This window comes from Oncorhynchus keta, chromosome 20 (genome assembly GCF_023373465.1).
Source record: "Oncorhynchus keta strain PuntledgeMale-10-30-2019 chromosome 20, Oket_V2, whole genome shotgun sequence".
NCBI lineage: Eukaryota > Metazoa > Chordata > Actinopteri > Salmoniformes > Salmonidae > Oncorhynchus > Oncorhynchus keta.
Window position 1 is genome coordinate 368,546 of NC_068440.1, and position 21,144 is coordinate 389,689.

A 21,144-nucleotide genomic window follows, 5' to 3' on the forward strand; every position below is an offset into this window, starting at 1 on the left:
GTTGGTAAGTTTTCCAATCAGCTGCTGCGTTGTTTTCATCCAACGAACCTATGAGCTGCTCGATGACGCCTGTATCGCTGGTATTCTGCAGGCAATCAGAGAGGAAAGAGGGGACAGTGACCCATTCAGGCCCAGACTGGATTAGCAATGAGCTGCATGGAAAGGCTACTCTGCCATCTAATCGTCAAGAATACTACAGATCATATGGCACTGAGTCGGAGTTCGACAAACTTTGGTTAGTGTAATTTTGCAGAATAAAATGGAAGGTTTATGCCAGAGCAAATATCAGTGACTGCATCCCAAAAAGCATCCTATTCCCTATATAGTGCACTACTTTGGGTGCATGAGTGTGTGTTTGGGTATGCAAGCTCATCCGAGAGCAATAGAAATTGCACAGACAAGGATTAGACCTGCAATCACCCACATATAGGATGCTTGTTATCAGGCTGTCATTCAGCCACTCACTCACTGCTCTAGATAATAATGTACTGCGAAATGGATGCCAAGTATTAAGTGGGTGCTAAAGAGGGCTAAGCCTACATCCCAAATGGTACACTATGCCCGATGCCCTAAGCCTACATCCCAAATGGTACACTATGCCCGATGTAGTGCACTACTTATGACCATTTACCTTAACAAAAGCAGGTAGTTGAGAGGCCACCAGGATGTTGAACTCCTCTTTGTTCAGGGTGTTTGAGGATCCATCATTCCGAGGACAAAGGTCTTGAACTGGGAGACAACTACGTTGATGACAAAGTCCATTGTATTGATTCAACATGGAGTGACTGCAAATACACGAGAAATAAACAAGTCTGCTTATAAAGTCTATACATGTTACATTTATATCCATTGTAGAGATACTGAAATAAAGCCAGCAACTAAATCATGGTAATCCAGAAAACAACATAAAATCAGATTGAGAGAGGAAAGACTAAATGAAAACCAGTCATATTTCATCCCACCTCGTGAAGTATGGTCTGGTTGCAGCAGCCAGCAGGTGTGGAGAATCGTCTCTCCACTCTTTCCCTTTTTCTCTCCATCCTGTTCACTATGTAGCTCGGCCTAGTGCGGAGGCCCAGTATTAGAGCCTCTGCCTGACCAGGTGTTTGTGGGATGTAGAATGATAGGTATGACAGCTTCTGCGGGTTTAAAGTGTTGGACAGAAAACATCCATCATTACTGACTGTTTTACTAATCAGTTCATCTGGTCAGGATCTGTCCAGTCACTCATAGGTTACGTCCCCAACGGCACCCTATTCCCCGTTTAGGCCATTTGTATAGGACCCTGGTCAAAAGTAGTGGACTATAAAGGGAATAGGGTGTCATTTGGGACGCACATAGAGTGCTAAGGGGGTGTGTTACGTGTGGACATGAACGTGTCGTCACGTGCATGTTTCTTTGAGGTTCTTAGTTTCATTATTACTTACAAGGGATTAGTCTGCATCATAAACGTCTAGTAATGTGGAGACAAAAGATTAATTCCACACATTTATGTACTTCCCCCTCCTCCGCCAGTAGCGTAAGTGACGTACAGCTAAGCCTTGTTCACACTGCCTAAATTCTCAAATCAGTTGTTAATCAAATTCATTTTAGAATACTGATTGTCCAAACAGCAAGTTAAGTGACCAAATTGTATATATGCGTGTTCAGACAGCAGTTATTTGCTGATATGGCTATTTGTCATAGTAACGACAGGTGTGAGCACATTGGTGCAGGCTGATTGGCGGTGGTGCTCGTGATACCTGTCACTCAAAAGTTATGTAGCAAGCTACAAACTGCAAGTGTGAACAAGCCTTTAGACAGAGGGAAATATATATTTGTAAAACAAATAAAAATACATTATCTTTCAAGATGAAGATTTTTATTGTAATCTTAATTTAAAAGTCCAACACAAACCCACTAAGAGACGGCTGCCGAGACTAGACTACTCATTCAACTTAACTCAATTTTATTAAATGCTAAACTGGGACTGCCCTGACTCCTAAGTTATCTAAAGGATATGTCCATTGTAAAATAACATTGTTCCACATGTAATCATGTGCATTTTGGAGAGTTAAAAAAGAATAAGAAATTCCCTCATTTTATGCAGTTTGTTTATAATCACTCAAGTTGCTTATTATTTTAAGTATTTATCCACATCATCGCTACACTTCTTTGGTCAAAAAGCTTGAACAATGAATTTACATTTACAGGTTTTAAATTCAACCAAAAACATTCAAATATTACTTACTATATCTTATTAAATTCACAAAAAGGAGTAACCTCCTACATTTTTTCTCTTCACAAAAGACCAAAAAAAATAACCAGACCATAACCAATCAAGTTAACAAATAGTTTGAATTCTTCAGCTTACAGAAGCAAACCAATTTAGTTGTCTGTCAAACACTGTCAATCCAAGTGTGAAAATTGACTTATAAATAAATAAAGGCACATCGTTGGAAGGAACAAAATCTTCAAAATAAAACTTAAGCAATTTCTTTCACATTATATACTTTAAAGGACATGACATTTGAACAGCTAGTGTTGGTTTGATGTTAAAATGCTAAGTTAAATTAGGGACGAGTCTTATCGTACTTAAAAAAAAAAAAGCTATTAAAACCTGAAAGCCTAATGTAATTGATACAGTGAGTGTGACAACAGATAAAAATAAAAACAGTCATCTAGAAATGTATACAGGTTCAACTCTTGTAAAGTACCATCCATTTCTTTTAATATGTACTAATGTCATAACCTTGTACTTAGTTTGACTGAAATCTTGCATGAACTCAAGGTAAATGGCATTACGTGACAAAACATCAGTTAAACCGATCTCATAGACATATTTTCCAGGTTATATCACCGTAATCAAAATAACTATAAAAAGGAAAATGCAACCAATAAGAGTGCTTATTGAAAATACCATTGACTGATCAAAATGTGTCAAAAACAATAGTTCAGATGTGTCAAATTGCAAATGTGGTTTTGCACTCCTTTATCAATGTCTAACTCAGCATAGTACACTGAGCTATATTAGAATTGATTCCTGCCACGTTAGGACACCACATGAGCTCAGTGTGAATAAGTAGTAAGAACTCCTGCTTGTGCCAAAGCGATTGAGGCAGCAGAGCTGGGCCCCCGTCCTGGCTTGGCAGGGCACCTTCTGCTTTCATTAAAATGTTCCAGAATGTTCTGCTTTCACCGACCATTATACTCAAATGGTAAGACAATTAGCAAAAAACAGAAACCAGCCACTAAGGGCCTAGCGCCTACACAGCACTGTATAGAGCTGATACAACAGAAGCTATCAGAGCTGATACAGAACCGGTTCAACTAGATCTGATCCTGACGATGACAACAGATGAGAGACTGATTGGCAATCGGTTGTTGTGGGAACATCGAGTTCACATTGCTGTGAATCTTATCCTGTTCTAATCTTGAACTGCGACATTACAAGTGCCAAACACTTTATGCAAATCAACTCCACACAACTGTCAACATGTAGGGCTTGGAATTGAAAACATGACATGAACTGACATAAGGAGGTAACGACCGAGTCCCAAAAGACAAGAACGATTTCAGCTAATTATAGATGCAGAGATAGGGACATGTTTACGAAATGCAAGATCACTCCTTGTTTCGGAAGCTTTAAAACACCTGCTGTATACCACCATGGAATACCAGTGCTGTATTTTGATGTTGCATCTTCTTCTGGTTTATTTCTATCTATGTAGTGGCTGCAAACTTCCACAAAGCTTCTCGCTCAAACTCCTCCATCGCCTCCTCCAGGGAGTCATCATCCTCCAAAATGTCCACCATGTCCTCTAAAATGTCCGCCACATCTTCAACGAAGTCACTGAAGAGAACTTTGTCATGGACGAACACACCGTCTCGGAAAAACATGGCGGCCAGCTTCTGGATCTCGGCCTTGCTGTCCGACGTAGCCCCCTCCAGCTTGCTCAGGTAGCCATCTAACAACTCCTCAAATTCAGACAGTTCCACGGGAACGAGCCCTTCCTGGCTAGCGCAGTCCTCAACACTGCTGCAGCCCGCCAGGGGGCGTACGTTGCGTCCAAGTTTCTCTTCCTGGTGCTTCCAGAAGCTGGTGTGTTCATATTGGTGGGGCTGATGTTGCTCCTGATAGTTGGAGTCTTGTTGATGGTGATTGGACTCTTTCTTGTAGTCTTTCCTGGACTGCAAGAGCCTCTCCTGCTTTCTTTTATCCCTGTCCAGCCTGCGCTCGTTCTTCTCCCTCTCCCATTTATCCTGGGATTTCTTGCAGGCCTCTTTATGAGAGTTATCTTTGTTAGTCTTCCAGTCCCTCTCATCTTTCTCCTTCCATCTGCCCTCCATGCAGTGCTTCCAGTACTTCTCTCCCTTCCACTCCTTCTCTTCCTTTTTCCAGTGGCCTTTGCTGTGGTCCTTGCCTTTTTTCCCATCCTTGTTCCTGCTTTCCCATGGCTTTTTCTTGCCCTCACTCCTCCCCATCTTCTCCACCTGCTCACTGAGCCTCCTCTGGATATCAGCCAGGCTCTCCCTTACCCTCTTCTGGTATCCTTCATCCTTCTTCCTCCCCTCCAGTCTCTTCCTGCTTTCCTCCAACAGCACCTTCTGCCTCTGAAGCTCTTCCTTCACCCTGGCACCCTCTCTCAGGTCACTCCTCCTTTCGGGCACTACTGTGGTGCTACTCTGGTTGCTAATTCCAGGTTGGCCAGTAGGTGGTGGAGTTGGGCTTGAGGGCAGTGGGGCTGTATCCTGGTTGGCTGAGGTAGACATTATCAGAACAAAATCAGTGAGTGCATGGACATTCAGCTACCAAACCAGAGCTGTGATTGAATACCCATACTAACATACTGTATACTTAATGAGCATATACACACACACTACTTTGTTTACAGTATACTTTTAGTATACTGTAAACAAACGGTAACCTTTCAGTTGAGTGTACTAGCTCTTCGCCTGGCTACCGGAAGTTAATGCTGTTGCAATGTAACCTCCTGCTAGCTAGTTAGCATAACAAATTACTTGTTAGACATTTGAACTACTGTCCTTAAATTCAATCTGGAGTGCTAAAGTCTGCTCGTAGACCCAGAGCGTGTCGCTCTCGGAGCGCACACTGGACGCTCGGGCTGAGGAGTAGGGTTGATGTGAGCCGTTCTGACCTTACAACTGTCAAGCACCTAAGCGAACATTGGCTAGCTTGCCAGCTACTTCCAGACAAAATGAGACCACTAGGACCATTTTACTCTCCCTAACAGAGCTGGTTTGGCCGTTTATGTTATCCAGAGCATTGGAGACTAACTGTGCTGTTGGCAAAAAAGCGTAATTAAATTGTTGCCAACGGTTACTGACACTGGCCATATTCAACGGGTGTTGAGCTCTCGTAAATGCATTATTCTGTGCTCTGGTACACACAGACGAGTGCTCAAATCTGAGTAGATATCCAAAGCGAACTTACAAAAGCATCCGAATGAATGCCCATTGAGAACGCACACCGACAATACCATTTAGCTAAGCGAAGAATGACGGGAATAATCAAGGCAATAAACGTTGGGTAGTTAGATAGCATATAGTTAATATACTGGCAAGTTTGATGTATAAGTAGCAAACTAATGTTAGGTAACGTTAGCTAGGTAACATACCGATACATAGTGTAATGGTATGCTATGTGGTTCGTAAGGACAGCATAGCTAACAAATTGTCAGCCAACATAATGTGAAACGTAACTTATTTGAAAAGTCATTACATTGATCAACATGTCATAATTAGTTAAAGCAATGAATTTCTATCCGCTCTCGTTGTACTTCGGCTGCATATTTTCCGCCATTCTATTCAAATCTGAAAACGATGTGAAGCATGCCCATTTCCTGAAGAATTGCATTATGGGCCGTAAAGTACACTGCGTGTATACTTCATATTTTGGCAAATTTAGTACGACATCCAAACTTTCGGCATACTAACTACATCCATACTATATACACTCAAGTCACAAATAGTACAGTTAGTATGGAGTATTATTGTATGATTGTCACATGCATGTTGAAGCAGAGACTTACAGCAGTAATAAAACCTCCACTGAACCATACAGTTCACTTTGATCAGGGTGAGGGTAAACTCAAATTGAAGGCATTCAATTAATTATTTGATTTGAATAAAAAAAATAAAAAGGAACAACTTGAAATAAAAAGCTTCGAGTTTTTAGCTTATTGAGAAGTTATTGGAATTTCAGTTGTTTTCTTCCTTACATTTAACTTTTAACAAGGCAAGTCAGTTAAGAACAAACTCTTATTTACAATGACGCCCACCCCAGCCAAACCCTAACGGTGCGGGGCCAATTGTGCGCCGGCCTATGGGACTCCCAATCACGTCCGGTTGTGATACAGCCTGGAATTGAACCAGGGTCTGTAGTGACGACGCTAGCACCGAGACGCAGTGCCTTAGACCACAGCGCCACTCAGGAGCTCCGGGTGATTTATTATTCAAATTTACCAAAATTGACTTATGAATGTCAATGCCAAAAGTTGAGAATGACACAAATATAAATTTCAAAGTTTGACAAAAATATCTAAAGACATTGAAGCAGCAGATGTTACTACAGAATACTGAGGTATAATTACAAGCATTTCATAAGGTGTCAAAGGCTTTTATTGACAATTACATGAAGTTGATGCAGAGTCATCATTTGCAGTGTTGACTCTTCTTTTTCAAGACCTCTGCAATCCACCCTGGCATGCTGTCACATCCTGACTGATGGCAGCCCATTCTTGCATAATCAAAGCTTGGAGTTTGTCACAATTTGTGGGTTTTTGTTTGTCCACCGGTCTCTTGAGGATTGACCACAAGTTCTCATTGGGATTAAGTTCTGGGGAGTTTCCTGGCCATGGACCCAAAATATCGATGTTTTGTTCCCGAGCCACTTAGTTATCACTTTTGTCTTATGGCAAGGTGCTCCATCATGCTGGAAAAAGCAATGTTCATCACCAAACTGTTCCTGGATGGTTGGGAGAAGTTGCTCTCAGGATGTGTTGGTACCATTCTTTATTCATGGCTGTGTTCTTAGGCAAAATTGTGAGTGAGCCCACTCCCTTGGCTGTGAAGCAATCCCACACATGAATGGTCTCAGGATGCATTGGCACGACACAGGACTGATTGTAGCGCTCACCTTGTCTTCTCCGGACAAGCTTTTTTCCGGATGCCCCAAACAATCTGAAAGGGGAATCAGAGAAAACCTAACCCCAGTCCTCAGCAGTCCGATCCCTATACCTTTTGCAGAATATCAGTCTGTCCCTGATGTTTTTCCTGAAGAGAAGTGGCTTCTTTGCTGCCCTTCTTGACACCAGGCCATCCTCCAAAGTCTTCGCCTTACTGTGCGTGCAGATGCATTCACACCTGCCGATCCCGCAGGTGAATCAACTTTAGGAGATGGTCCTGGTGCTTGCTGGACTTTCTTGGGCGCCCTGGAGCCTTCTTGGCAACAATTGAACCGCTCTCCTTGAAGTTCTTGATGAGCCAACAAATGGTTGATTTAGGTGCAATCTTACTGGCAGCAATAACCTTGCCCGTGAAGCCATTTTTGTGCAAAGCAATAATAACGGCACGTGTTTCCTTGCAGGTAACCATGGTTGACAGAGGAAGAACAATGATTCCAAGCACCACCATCCTTTTGAAGCTTCCAGTCTGTTATTCAAACTCAAATCAGCATGACGGAGTAATCTCCAGCCTTGTCCTCCTCAACACTCACACCTGTGTTAACGAGAGGATCACTGACATGTCAGCTGGTCCTTTTGTGGCAGGGCTGAAATGCAGTGGAATTGTTTTTTGGAGATTCAGTTCATTTGGCAAAAAGGGACTTCGCAATTAATCTGATCACTCTTCATAATATTCTGGAGTATAATGCAAATTGCCATCATACAAATTGAGGCAGAAGACTGAAAAATAATGTGTCATTCCCAACTTTTGGCCACGACTGTACATTACCAAACAAATGAATATGAGCAGTGGAAGAAAGGCACTAATGATTCATTAAGGAATTCACAGTGAGATGAAAATACTGTACCTGCAGTGAGTTGGGACAGTTCGGTCACTCTGGCCCTCAGCGACTCCAGCTCCTCCTTCAGGCCAGGCAGGGATGACAGCTCTTCTTTCATAGTATTTTCTTGCTCCAGATCTCCTTTTCTGTTTTCATTACCCGTTGCTGATCCTGCATTTAGTGCTGAGTCAAGTTCTTCTTTATGGGCCTATAACAGAGAGGGGAAAAACGTTCTTAGACAGGTAGGACATAATGATTCTAAAAATATTTCTTAAAAATAATTAGGCCGTGGCTCCGACTTCTTTGGGATCTTTAAGTCCAAAGATCCGTAGCTTCTGAGTATGCTCGTGCCACTCAGACATTGCTCGTCCTAATATTTATATATTTCTTTATTCCAATTCTTTTACTTTTAGATTTAAGCGTATTGATGTGAATTGTTAGCTACTACTGCACTGTTGGAGCTAGCAAAATGCTTGTGTTCCTACACCTGCAATAACATCTGCTAAATATGTGAATGTGACCAATAAAATTTGATTTGTGCGGCTCAAAGTTCTGCACATGTATATTCTCTCCTTTACGCGCAGAAAACAGAGTACTCAGGCGAATGGTGCTTGTTTAATAAAAGTTAGATCAAAACTGAATTATTGTCTACAAGATCACATAATGATCATAGGAAGTACATAACAGAACCAAATATAAATTATGAAACGTAGAATACTGTGATCATTGTGATATTGCAGACATTAATTCAGCTTTGATCTAACTTCATTAAACAAGCAACATTCGCTTGAGTAGCCCGTTCTCGGTGCTTACAGTAGAGAATATACACATGCTCAGATTGTGATCCACACATACGCAGAGGCGTCGGGAAGCAATGGATCTTTTAGTCCAGTTGACTGAAGATCACGATAAAGTTGGATCCGCAGCCACTCCAAAATAATAATATGGTTCATGGTCTGACCTGGAGCTGTGTTTCTAACTGGGAGATTTGATGATTTTCTTGTGTCAGTTTGTCCAAAAGCTCCTTCATCTTCTGAGGATCGTTTAGCCAGTCCTGTCCAGCAGAATACAAATCACAGACAATCAACAACACAGCACTATATACAGTACCAGTCAAAAGTTTGGACACACCTATTCATTCATGGGTTTCTCTTTATTTTTACTATTTTCTAAATTGTAGAATAATAGTGACGACATCAAAACTACGAAATCATATAGTAACCAAAAAAAAAGTGTTAAACTAGTCTAAATATATTTGATATTCTTCAAAGTAGCCACCCTTTGCCTTGATAGCTTGACATTCTCTCAACCAGCTTCATGAGGTAGTCACCCGGAATGCATTTCAATTAACAGGTGTGCCTTGTTAAAAGTTCATTTGAGGAATTTCTTTCCTTCTTAATGCATTTGAGCCAATCAGTTGTGACAAGGTAGGGGTGGTATACAGCAGAAAGCTCTATTTGGTCAAACGTCCATGTCCATATTCTGCCCCTGAACAGGCAGTTAACCCACTGTTCCCAGGCAGTCATTGAAAATAAGAATTTGTTCTTAACTGACTTGCCTGGTTAAATAAAGGTAAAATGAAAAATGTTATGGCAAGAACAGCTCAAATAAGCAAAGAGAAACGACAGTCCATTACTTCAAGACATGAAGTTCAGGGAATTCGGAAAATGTATTTATTTTATTTTTATTTTACCTTTATTTAACCAGGCAAGTCAGTTAAGAACACATTCTTATTTTCAATGACAGCCTGGGAACAGTGGGTTAACTGCCTGTTCAGGGGCAGAACGACAGATTTGTACCTTGTCAGCTCGGGGGTTTGAACTCGCAACCTTCCGGTTACTAGTCCAACGCTCTAACCACTAGGCTACCACTAGGCTACGCTTTGAAAGTTTCTTCAAGTGCAGTCGCAAAAACCATCATGTGCTATGATGAAACTGGCTCTCATGAGGACCGCCACAGGAAAGGAAGCCCCAGAGTTACCTATGCTGCAGAGGAGAAGTTTAGTTACCAGCCTCAGAAATTGCTTCAGAGTTCAAATAACAGACATCAACAGTTCAGATTGCTGCAAAGAAACCACTACTAAAGGACACCAATAAGAAGACTTTGTTTAGGCTAAGAAAAATGGGCAATGGACACTAGACCAGTGGAAATCTGTCCTTTGGTCTGATGACTCCAAATTTGAGAGTTGGGTTCCAACCTCCATGTCTTTGTGAGACGCAGAGTAGGTGAACAGATGATGCATGTAAGGTTTTGCATGTGTGATTTATTTAGAATTCAAGGCAGATGACCTGGCCTCCACAACCACCAACCCAATTGAGATGGTTCGGGATGAGTTGCACTGCAGAGTGAAGGAAAAGCAGCCAACAAGCGCTCAGCATATGTGGGAACTCCTTCAACACTGTTAGACCATTCCAGGTGAAGCTGATTGAGAGAATGCCAAGAGTGTGCAAAGCTGTCATTGCTGCAAAGGGTGGACACTGATTTGTTTAACACTTATTTGGTTACTAGATTATTCCATGTGTTACTTCATAGTTTTGATGTCTTCACTATTCCTCCACAATGCAGAAAATATTAAAAACCCTTGGAATGGAAGTATCCTACATTGTACCTATCTTGTAAATCCACAACACAATATAATCAATAAATCAGCATTATATACAATCAACACAGTAGTTATGTACAGTTGAAGTCAGAAGTTTACATACACTTGAATCATTAAAACTAGTTTTTCCAACCACTCCACAAATTTCTTCTTAACAAACTAGTTTTGGAAAGTCAGTTCAGACATCTACTTTGTGCATGACAAGTAATTTTTCCAACAATTGTTTACAGACAGATTATTTCACTTATAAATTCACTGTATCACAATTCCAGTGGGTCAGAAGTTGACATACACTAAGTTGACTGTCTTTAAAGAAAATGATATCATGGCTTTAGAAGCTTCTGATAGACTAATTGACATCATTTGAGTCAATTGGAGGTGTACCTGTGGATGTATTTCAAGGTCTACCTTCAAATTCAGTGCCTCTTTCCTTGGCATCATGGGAAAAATCTAAAGTAAATCAGGGAAGACATCAAAAAAAATTGTAGACCTCCACAAGTCTGGTTCATCCTTGGGAGCAATTTCCAAACGCCTGAAGGTACCATGTTCATCTATACAAACAATAGTATGTCATATCGCTCAGCAACAGCAAAGGACCTTGTGAAAATGCTGGAGGAAACGGATACAAAATTATCTATATCCACAGTAATACGAGTCCTATATCGACATAACCTGAAAGGCCGCTCAGCAAGGAAGAAGTCACTGCTCCAAAACCTCCATAAAAAAGCTAGACTGCAGTTTGCAACTTCACATGGGAGAAATGTCCTCTGGTCTGATGAAACAAAAATAGAACTGTTTGGCCATAATGACCATCCTTATGTTTGGAGGAAAAGGGGGGAGGCTGGCGAGCTCGAAGAACACCATCCCAACAGTGAAGCACAGGGGTGGCAGCCCCTGTGGGGGTGCTTTGCTGCAGGAGGGACTGGGGCACTTCAGAAAATAGATGGAATCATGAGGGAAGCTTGTGGAAGGCTACCTGACACATTTGACCCAAGCTAAACAATTGAAAAGCAATGCTACCAAATACACTCAATTAGTATGTCAACTTCTGACCCACTGGGAATGTGATGAAAGAAATAAAAGCTCAAATAAATATATTATTCTGACATATCACCTTCTTAAAATAAAGTGGTGATCCTAACTGACCTAAAACAGGGAATTTTTACTAGGATTAATTGTCAGGAATTGTGAAACTGAGTTTAAAATGTATTTGGCTAAGGTGTATGTAAACTTCCGACCTCAACTGTGTATGGCCAAACAGCGTAAAGTAAAGATTGGAACAATAAATATCTTATAAAAGTTTAGTCTAATAAGGAAGATGTTAATTACTGATTTAAAGGGTCAATCTGCCATTGGTACATCAATTTCTTGACTTTTAAATGAAATACACCCCTAGATTTAAAAAAATAAATAATATATATATATATATATAACAAATACCCATCAGAACCCAAAATATAAGCTTGTTATACACCCATGTAAAATTGTAAATACTGTATAGCCTTAAAAGATGGGTAAAACTATCATTTGGATCTCATGGATGGTCAGTCCTCGAGTCCATAGCTTTGTGTATGAATTTAAAAGTTACATTTCTCCAGCCCCATCCCTCAGCCGTTTACCAAAACAGTGGCAGCGTGGTCGCTTCGTCGTTGTTTGAACAGCAGATTGCCCCTTTAATATCATTCTATTACACATTCTTCTCTAAGTTTGTCCAATTCCTTTAACTTCCACCCCAATACAACATTGTTGAAAGGTAGGAAGTAGGATAGAGGAACAGACCTGGTTTTGTTCTGCCCCACTCAGCTCATCCGAGTCATCTGTCAAAAAAGAAAAAACATTTTCCAAACTTTTGTAACATATATTAAAAAGGCACATGACTAAATAGTTTATTTCCAAAATAAAAACACTGATGCCATTGCAGTCCATTGTATCAATGACCTTGAAGTGTAATTTGTTAGCTCTCTCAACTGGTCTAATTTCAGTTTTCAAATCATTAACACTTGTTACACCTCAAGAACTCCCTGCTGCAATGACGACTGCTGATGATTACTAGATACAAAGCCAATAGAAAGACTACACCCAAGTAACAGTTTTGACTTAAATTTGCTTGAAAATCTATGGCAAGACTTGCATGATCCCCAACACCTTGACAAAGCTTGAAGAATTATTTTTACATTTTTTTTTCTTAAAATGGGCAAATACTGCACAAAACAGGTGTGCAAAGCTCTTATTACTTACCCAAGACTCACAGCTGTAATCACTGCCAAAAGTTATTTCTAACATGTATTGATTCAGGGGGGGAGGGGGTGAATACTTATCTAATCAAGGTATATTAGAGTTTTATTTTTCAATTAATCGTTTAAATATAGTTTATAATTATATCGTTTTTCCTTCAAGTATTTTGTTGACAAAAAAAATGACAAATCTATTTTAATCCCAATTAGTAAGACAATAAAATGTGAAGAAATCCAAGGGGGCTGTAGACTTTCTATAGATCAAAATAATGAAGCATTTTTGAGCCACTGTGTATTCAACTGTCCATTCCACAAGGAATTACATTTGAAAAATTAAACAATCTGGTTCAGGCTGAACTTACCAGAGAGGAAGAGGGACCCTAGACAGAGCAGGACCAGGGCTGCCACAATGCAGGTGTTCATAGAGAAGCCCTTCTTCCCCCCTTTCCCCTCTGCCAGTTTGAATTCCACCTCCTCACCATCTTCCTCCTCCGATGTCATTGTTGGTGCCACATTTCTCCTCCTCAGACCATTTCCTTCCTCGGCACTCGTGTCAGCTCTTCCAAAGTCAAAGCTACTGGGAGATTCTAGCAGAGGGAGAGAGAATAAGAGCAGAAATATTGATAATATGCAGAGAATATTTTTTTAATCATGCACTAAAAGGTATTGAAACTATTTATGCAAAAGTATTAGATTGTAGAGAATGCTCTGAATGTAGATTTGTCTGAGGAATTCTAACGCAAATGTTGTTTTTGTAGCTGTGCGTTGAGGTGCGTTAACAATAGAACCGCCATAGTCCAACGGTCACTGACATTTGAATTTGGATGAACTGGAGTCGGATGGCGGATATTGAGCCCGAAATCCACTATGGTGATGACAATGTGGGGTCTTTATCTGATGTTGGCTTTCTTTTACATTTCTGTTTGCAACATTTTTCAAGTGTTGGCAAATTATTTTGACTGGATGTGAATTCAAATCCAAACTTGGGAGTACAGAGCCAAAAGAAGAAAAAATGCTTCACGTTACTCCTAACGTGGAAACCAGTCGACACAAATGCCTTTCCATTTCTTTTATAATTTAATTTTTTTTTTTTTTTTTTTTAAACACTTGTAAGCAATTCATGTATTATTATGCATTTGTAAGAATTCATATTTTATAATTTATTTGACTGGATTATATTACCTAACATTACTCATCAAATGTACAAATAAAATGGATACAATTTGTAGTCTTTTTTTATTGCAAGCAAGTGTTGAAGTAGGCCTTTGTAGAATAATACATACAGTACCAGTCAAAGTTGACACACCTACTCATTCAAGGGTTTTTCTTTATTTTTTACTATTTTCTACATTGTAGAATAATAGTGAAGGCATCAAAACCATGAAGTAACACATATGGAATCATGTAGTAACCAAAAAAAGTGTTTAACACTTTTGGTTACTACACGATATCATGTGTAATTTCATAGTTGAGGTCTTCACTATTATTCTACAATGTAGAAAAACCCTTGAATGAGTAGGTGTCCAAACTGTTGACTGGTACTTTACATGTGTATGCACATGTTATGTACTTCAAAATATACAAATAATCTAAATAAAATATTCTTAAGACATGACTACATTCAATCAAACAAATTATTATATTTTTATACAAAGGTAGATATTTAGGTTGATTACAGCACAGTAGGTGAATCTGATGTGTAGGCTTAAAGGGACTCCAGACTGCGTTCTCTAGCGGGTACTTGCAGGCTGAGAAAGCCAGCAGTTCTAGTGTTAATTGTATGTCATCTCAGAAAATGTTTCCTGATTTCCAACCTAGTGTACACATCCATACCTTTTTCCTTTGGTATATCGGTCACTTTTTCAGGTAATTCTGTCTCCCCCGTTTCCAGTGATGGCTCTTGTTCTGCATTCTCTGAACCAATGGTATCTGGAGGAGGACTATCAGGGGCTGGGCTTTCTGAGGCAGGACCAATATCAGTGACAGTGTCAGATGGGGGGCCCGTTGGGGTGGGAGTCTCTGTGTGAATGCTTAGGTCGTGTTTGGCACTAGGGGCACTAGTCTCTAGGGCAATACTCTCAGGTACAGGGCCTGTATCAGTGTGGGTATCAAGAGGAGAGTTCTCAGGGATGGGGCTTAACTCAGGCTCAACCTCTGAGGGGGGTGGTTCTGTGAAGGATGCATCCAATGGTACAACCAGGTCGAAATGAGTGACAAAGGGCATGGCAGCGAGTTGCTCATTGTCAGTGGGGGAGCTGGTTACCATAGAATGGATGATGGGGGGTTCAGGTTGACTCTCCAGGTCATGGTCAAGGGGCACACCGCTAGTCGGGGATGGGCTTAACAGGGTAGGTCTGGAGGGGACAGGGCCCTCACAGGTATCAGGAGCCATTTCCTGGCAATCAGAGGAGAATATAAAAGCACAAACCTTAATAGTCATTGGTAATAATGAGTTATAACCATAGACATATGGCATATAACATAAGACACCATTTTTTACTTTGTATTATGAAAGATTATGTGGTGAGAATGATGCCCTCAGAAAGAAGTGTGTTCATTAGGGATTCACAGTACAGACCTGTTGGCCCTCCTCTGACAACACTGTTTCTATTGGAGTCTCCTGGTCACTCGGCTTAGACTCTTCAGTGGCCCCTGGAACAGAATTAACATAATATTAAAACGATAATAACATTGACATAACATGTAATTTATTATTCAATCCACACACACACACGACTTCATTATGCAACAGCCATACATTAGGACAATAACACAATACTCCACACAGAAAGCATAACGAAACCGTATTGGTGAGAGCCCAGGTACCTGTGACCTCCTCTGACAGACTAGGGACATCACAAAGACACTCAGTCCCACCATCCACAGGATCAACAATTTCAGCAGCTTCCTGAAATGTAGAAGGCAGTAGGTTATTATGATCTCATTAGAGGGCATATCATTCTCAACTAAACCGTTATCTATTTGTCTAATGGAAATGTAATATAAAACTCATTGAAAATACTAACCTGACATCCAATACTGTGTTGAGGTGATCAGACTATTCTCTTGTCATTACAGTTGGCACCAGACCTGGATTTTAATTACTTTCAGCATTTGTTTGAATCTGCCTGGAGTGCCAGATGGGCAGTGTTTGCAGTTTTAGGACTTTTGCCAGGCAAGCTCAAACAGGCACATAAAGTATTTTAATTGATTTAAGTATTTGAAACATGGGTCTGGTTGGCACACCATAGACACCCTGTACCAACCTATCTTACCTCTGGGGACAGCATGGTCCAACTGGTGGTCAAGGATCCGCTGCGGCTGCTACCTGTGCTGCTGCTGTTGTCAGACATCGCCCCCTTGAGGCTCAGCACAGAAACTACAACGTATTCTGCAGAGAACAGAGATTCACTCACTTGTAACAAATATGTAATTATGAATGACCCAATAATAACTCCGTGGTTTCACAATGTCTGCAGTATCTACATATAGGCCAGGAGGACTGTGATCTACTTGCACTGGGTTCCCATCATGCATTTGCACAAATTAAATTCATATAGGCCTAATAAAGTATCAGTAAGAGGAAAAAAAAAATATCATGCCAGTGTATTGGAAAAGTGCTTTTCAAACCAACATTGTATCAGAGATCATATTACACTAAATTGTTCACCTACAGTGAAGAATCTGACATTAATAGAACAACTGAGAAATACTGCATAGCCTACATTCTAGCTCCAGTTGCAATCAATGTAATTTGTAGCATACGCAACAGCATATAAACCCTAACATTAAGATAAACTACATTATTGCAACTTAAATTGAGACAACTGATAAGTGACAAACATTGAAGGAATCGCGATAGAGTAAGTGGCTATTTTAAAGAAAGACGGACCCTCATTATTGCTTGGTTAGGGCCTCACACTGTAGACTCAATTGTTTCTATACTTCTGTGCCGCTCAGATGCGACCAAAAAATGTCAGATCCAGATGGTAATGAGGCTGGAGGCTAGTTGTTAAAGGTAGCTGACAAATTCAGAACTGTGGGTTAATCTTTGACAAACCCAGGCTACATGTTATCTTTTTTTGCCCGAGTCTTACATTTCCGTCGTGTGAATTATCAGTTTGCTCCTGTGAGAAGTAAAGTAAGAGTAGAAGTCATGACGCCAAATTCACTGGAAACAAAATGTTTGTAGACACTATATAGCCTACTTTGTTCAACTTCCAATGGTAAACGAAGGCTGCATTGCAATCACTCCCACATTTAAGCACTCGCTTCCGCGTACAATAGCCACGCGTTGACCACACACAATACTTTCCCCTAAATAATAAAATACATGTAAATAGCATATTCTTACCCCGCTTATTTCACTTCAATTTCACCGTTTTAGCTCCGATAGTCCTCGTAATTTTATTTTACAGGCAGCATTCCGGTCGTGATAATCGGATATTTGGGAATTCCAAGCTGCGTCACTCCGATGCTGCACAGTGTTTTCCAATGGGATGTCAATATGGCCGTTTGCGTTACCTCCCTTAAAAAGAACAACCAACCAAAGTGATGTGTTGTGTAACGAAAACGGCTTGATTGACGCGCGCAGGTGAAATTGGTGTCAGGTAATGGATACAGACCCCTTCTTTCACTGATGATAAGATGCTTGCATGTGCACATTATATACCGGAGGGGAGGCATCTTCAACCAGCCGTACATTGACACGTCTGTACTAAGCTATATTTGTCCGGACTTCCCGCCTGACTTCAACCCTGTTGCGGGGGATTGCCCATCTGTTCCACCATTGCTTCCCACTTTCGTCAGATTCTAAAATAAACTGTACAGTTTTGTCTCTGTCTGTGTTGGACACCTGTAGGCCTATTGTAATTTATTGTAACCCTTAAATCTTCATCCTGAACCACATTTGACCACTTTAATAAAACCTTAAATATTGAATACACATTTACAAAAGTAAGAAAACCTATATTATGCTAGTATGTAATTGTCTTTTTTTTAACACAGAAGTTATGCATCTGATACTTTCTGAAGGGGCACTAAATGGCATCAATTTATACCATACATTACTACAGTCAAAGATTGTCTATTATATTGACAAGATAGTCGATTGAGCGCTCTAAAAATGGAAATACATGTCCTTAAAGATGGAAGGCATGCGGGAGGAAGAGAGACCAGGTGGGACCATTCTAGCCAATAAGAGGGCAGATACAATTTTAACAGCAAGCCATATAGAAAAATAGAGGATGACAGCATGGCAGCGTCATTGAGGACATCTCCATTTTTAAGTGGTCAATTATCTTTTTTTTGCATTGGATGATTGCTCCCAACACATAAAGTGTTAAAGTTGACTACTTTAAAATGATTGAATCCCCTCAACGACAATGTCTATGTTAAAACAGGTTATAAGCCACGATGAGTCCTATCTCTATGACAACAGGCACAACTCCAATGTAAAGTTGTTTTTTTTAAGTTGCCAAAATGCCACGTGTGTCCACTTTTACCAGTGCATTCGTAACAACCTAACCATTAAGAAACTTCTCTTAGGAAATGAGTAATGACATTTTTTGTTGATCAAATTTGACATACCCATACTAAAATGCATTACTACGTGGGCTTATTTTTTGTGGACAGATTTTGAGTGGAGTAAAACAGACCACGGGTCCAGCCATGGAGCCGGGTAGAACGGCGTGCCTGGACTGGGCCTCGGCACAGAGGATGGCCCCGGCCATGGAGCTGGAATGGACGCCTTGCCTGGAAGCTCCGGACTGTGGACCGTCATAGGAGGTTCCGGACTGTGGACCGTTGCAGGAGGTTCCGGACTGTGGACCGTCGCGGGAGGTTCCGGACCGTGGACCGTCGCAGGAGGTTCTGGACTGTGAACCGTCACTGGAAGCTCTGGACTGGGGACTGTCACCGGAAGCTCTGGACTGGGGACGGTCACTGGAAGCTCTGGACTGGGGACGGTCGCCAGAAGCTCTGAACTGTGAACCGTTGCCGGAAGCCTGGTGCATGGAGCCGTCACAGGTGGCACCGGACTGGTGACACGCACTTCAGGGCGAGTGTGAGGAGCAGGCACAGGACGTACTGGACTGGGAAGGCGCACTGGAGGCCTAGAGTGTGGAGCCAGCACAGGTGGCACCGGACTGGTGACACGCATTTCAGGGCGAGTGTGAGGAGCAGGCACAGGACGTACCGGACTGGGAAGGTGCACTGGAGGCCTAGAGCGTGGAGCCGGCACAGGTGGCACCGGACTGGTGACTCGCACTTCAGGGCGAGTGTGAGGAGCAGGCACAGGACATATCGGATGGAGGCATGCATGGCCACGCAGTCGTGGGTGAACAGGGAGTATAGGAGAGGGCTGAGAATGCACCCTTGTGGGGCCCCAGTGTTGAGGATCAGCGGGGTGGAGATGTTGTTACCTACCCTCACCACCTGGGGGCGGCCCGTCAGGAACTCCAGGGCCCAGTTGCACAGAGCGGGGTTCGACACTAGCGTCCCACCTCGACAACAGCCAGTGAAATTGCAGGGCACCAAATTCAAAACAACAGAAATCCCATTATTAAAATTCCTCAAATATACAAGTATCATCCACCATTTTAAAGATACACTTCTTGTAAATCCATCCACAGTGTCCGATTTCAAAAAGGCTTTACTGTGAAAGCACACCATGCGATTATGTTAGGTCAGCACCTAACCACAGAAAACCATACAGCCATTTTTCCAGCCAAGGAGAGTGTCACAAAAGTCAGAAATAGCATTCAAATTAATCACTTACCTTTGACGATCTTCATCTGGTGGCACTCCCAGGCCTCCATGTTAGACAATAAATGTTTGTTTTGTTCGATAATGTCCCTCTTCATGACCAAATATCTCCTTTTTGTTTGCACGGTTTGTCCAGTTATCCAAATTTTTTAAAGTACAATAAAAGTTAGTAGAAACATGCCAAATTATGTTTAAAATCAATCCTCCGGTTGTTTTTGTCATAAATAATCAATATTTCAACTGTTCAAAAGCTTTGTCAATAGGAAAGGAGAAACAAGAAAGGCGCGTTCCCGATCAGGTGCATGGCTGATGGATGGAAATGTCCACTGGCCACTGATTGAAAGTGCTGTATCTCCCTCATTTTTCAGAGTAAAGGCCTGAAACAATGCCTAAAGACTGGCCACATGCAGAGGAAGCCATAGAGACTGTGAACTGGGTCCTAAGTCTTTGTATGGTGGGGATAGGCTTTCAATGGAAAAACAGCCTTTCAAAATAATAGTACTTCCTGGTTTGATTTCTCGGTTTTTCGCCTGCCATATCAGTTCTGTTATACATGCAGACATTTTAACATTTTTGGAAAATGTAGAGTGTTTTCTATCCAAATCTACTAATTATATGCATATCCTATCTTCTGGGCCTCAGTAGCAGGCAGTTTAATTTGGGCACGCTTTTCATCCAAAATTCCGAATGCTGCCCCCTACCCTAGTGAAGTTAATGACCAGTTTGGAAGGTACTATGGTGTGAAATGCTGAGCTGTAGTCGATGAACAGCATTCTTACATAGGTATTCCTCTCATCCAGATGGGTTAGGGCAGTGTGCAGTGTGATTGCGATTGCGTCGTCTGTGGACCTATTGGGGCGGTAAGCAAATTGGAGTGGGTCTAGGGTGTCAGGTAGGGTGGAGGTTTATTGGGAACAGGAACAATGGTGGCCCTCTTGAAGCATGTGGGAACAGCAGACTGAGATAAAGATTGATTGAATATGTCCGTTAACACACCAGCCAGCTGGTCTGCGCATGCTCTGAGGTCGCGGCTAGGGATGCCGTCTGGGCCGGCAGCCTTGCGAGGGTTAACACGTTTAAATGCTTTACTCACATTGGATGCGGTGAAGGAGAGCTCGCAGGTTTTGGTAGCGGGCCGTGTCAGTTGCACTGTATTGTCCTCAAAGCGAGCAAAGAAGTTGTTTAGTCTGTCTAGGAGCAAGACATCGTGATCCGTGACGGTGCTGGTTTTTATTTTGTAGTCCGTGATTGACTGTAGACCCTGCCACAGACCTCTCGTGTCATATAATGTATAATGTGTAATGTAATGCTGTTTGGTGTATGGAAAAAAGCACCTTCCAATGCTTCAAATGACTTTCAATTAGTAACTTCAACCTAGACCCAGTCGCAATGGGAAGAACAGGTGCAAATACTATCTGTACAATCTCTATTAGCTCAATTATCAGTTGTATACCCGTATATGCATTGACTTCCAAACTCTCCAAAACAAATGGCAATATCCTTAGCAGGACAAGCATTTGCCCAGATTATTGTTTTAG

At 41.4% G+C, this 21,144-nt stretch overlaps 1 protein-coding gene across 4 annotated transcripts; it reads right to left on the reverse strand.

Annotated features, from left to right (window-relative positions):
• Positions 1 to 2,076: 2,076 nt before the first annotated feature.
• On the reverse strand, positions 2,077 to 17,484 carry LOC118399101 (pre-B-cell leukemia transcription factor-interacting protein 1-like). 4 transcript variants are annotated; one of them, XM_035794889.2, is made up of 10 exons: positions 17,196 to 17,484; positions 16,117 to 16,232; positions 15,668 to 15,749; positions 15,420 to 15,493; positions 14,675 to 15,236; positions 13,204 to 13,428; positions 12,387 to 12,424; positions 8,967 to 9,059; positions 8,033 to 8,213; positions 2,077 to 4,739 (listed from the first exon to the last, which is right to left on the reverse strand). In XM_035794889.2, the coding sequence occupies exons 2-10, from the start codon at positions 16,192 to 16,194 to the stop codon at positions 3,703 to 3,705; spliced, it is 2,370 nt and encodes a 789-aa protein (XP_035650782.1). In that variant the 5' UTR covers positions 16,195 to 16,232; positions 17,196 to 17,484; the 3' UTR covers positions 2,077 to 3,702. The 4 variants fall into 4 exon arrangements, with proteins under 4 accessions (XP_035650782.1, XP_035650783.1, XP_035650786.1 ...); XM_035794890.2 differs by lacking the exon at positions 17,196 to 17,484 and adding an exon at positions 16,734 to 16,879; XM_035794893.2 differs by lacking the exon at positions 17,196 to 17,484 and adding an exon at positions 15,868 to 15,931.
• Between the last annotated feature and the right edge of the window lie 3,660 nt (positions 17,485 to 21,144).

What these genes read in the sequence shown, in the direction of transcription:
- LOC118399101 (XM_035794889.2), bottom strand. Translation starts at nt 16,194, where the DNA reads ATGTCTGACAACAGCAGCAGCACAGGTAGCAGCCGCAGCGGATCCTTG. An exon ending in GGACCATGCTGTCCCCAGAG is followed by an intron (nt 15,750 to 16,116) that starts GTAAGATAGGTT and finishes TCTACATTTCAG; the next exon opens with GAAGCTGCTGAAATTGTTGA. An exon ending in GTGGGGCAGAACAAAACCAG is followed by an intron (nt 9,060 to 12,386) that starts GTCTGTTCCTCT and finishes TCTGCTGGACAG; the next exon opens with GACTGGCTAAACGATCCTCA.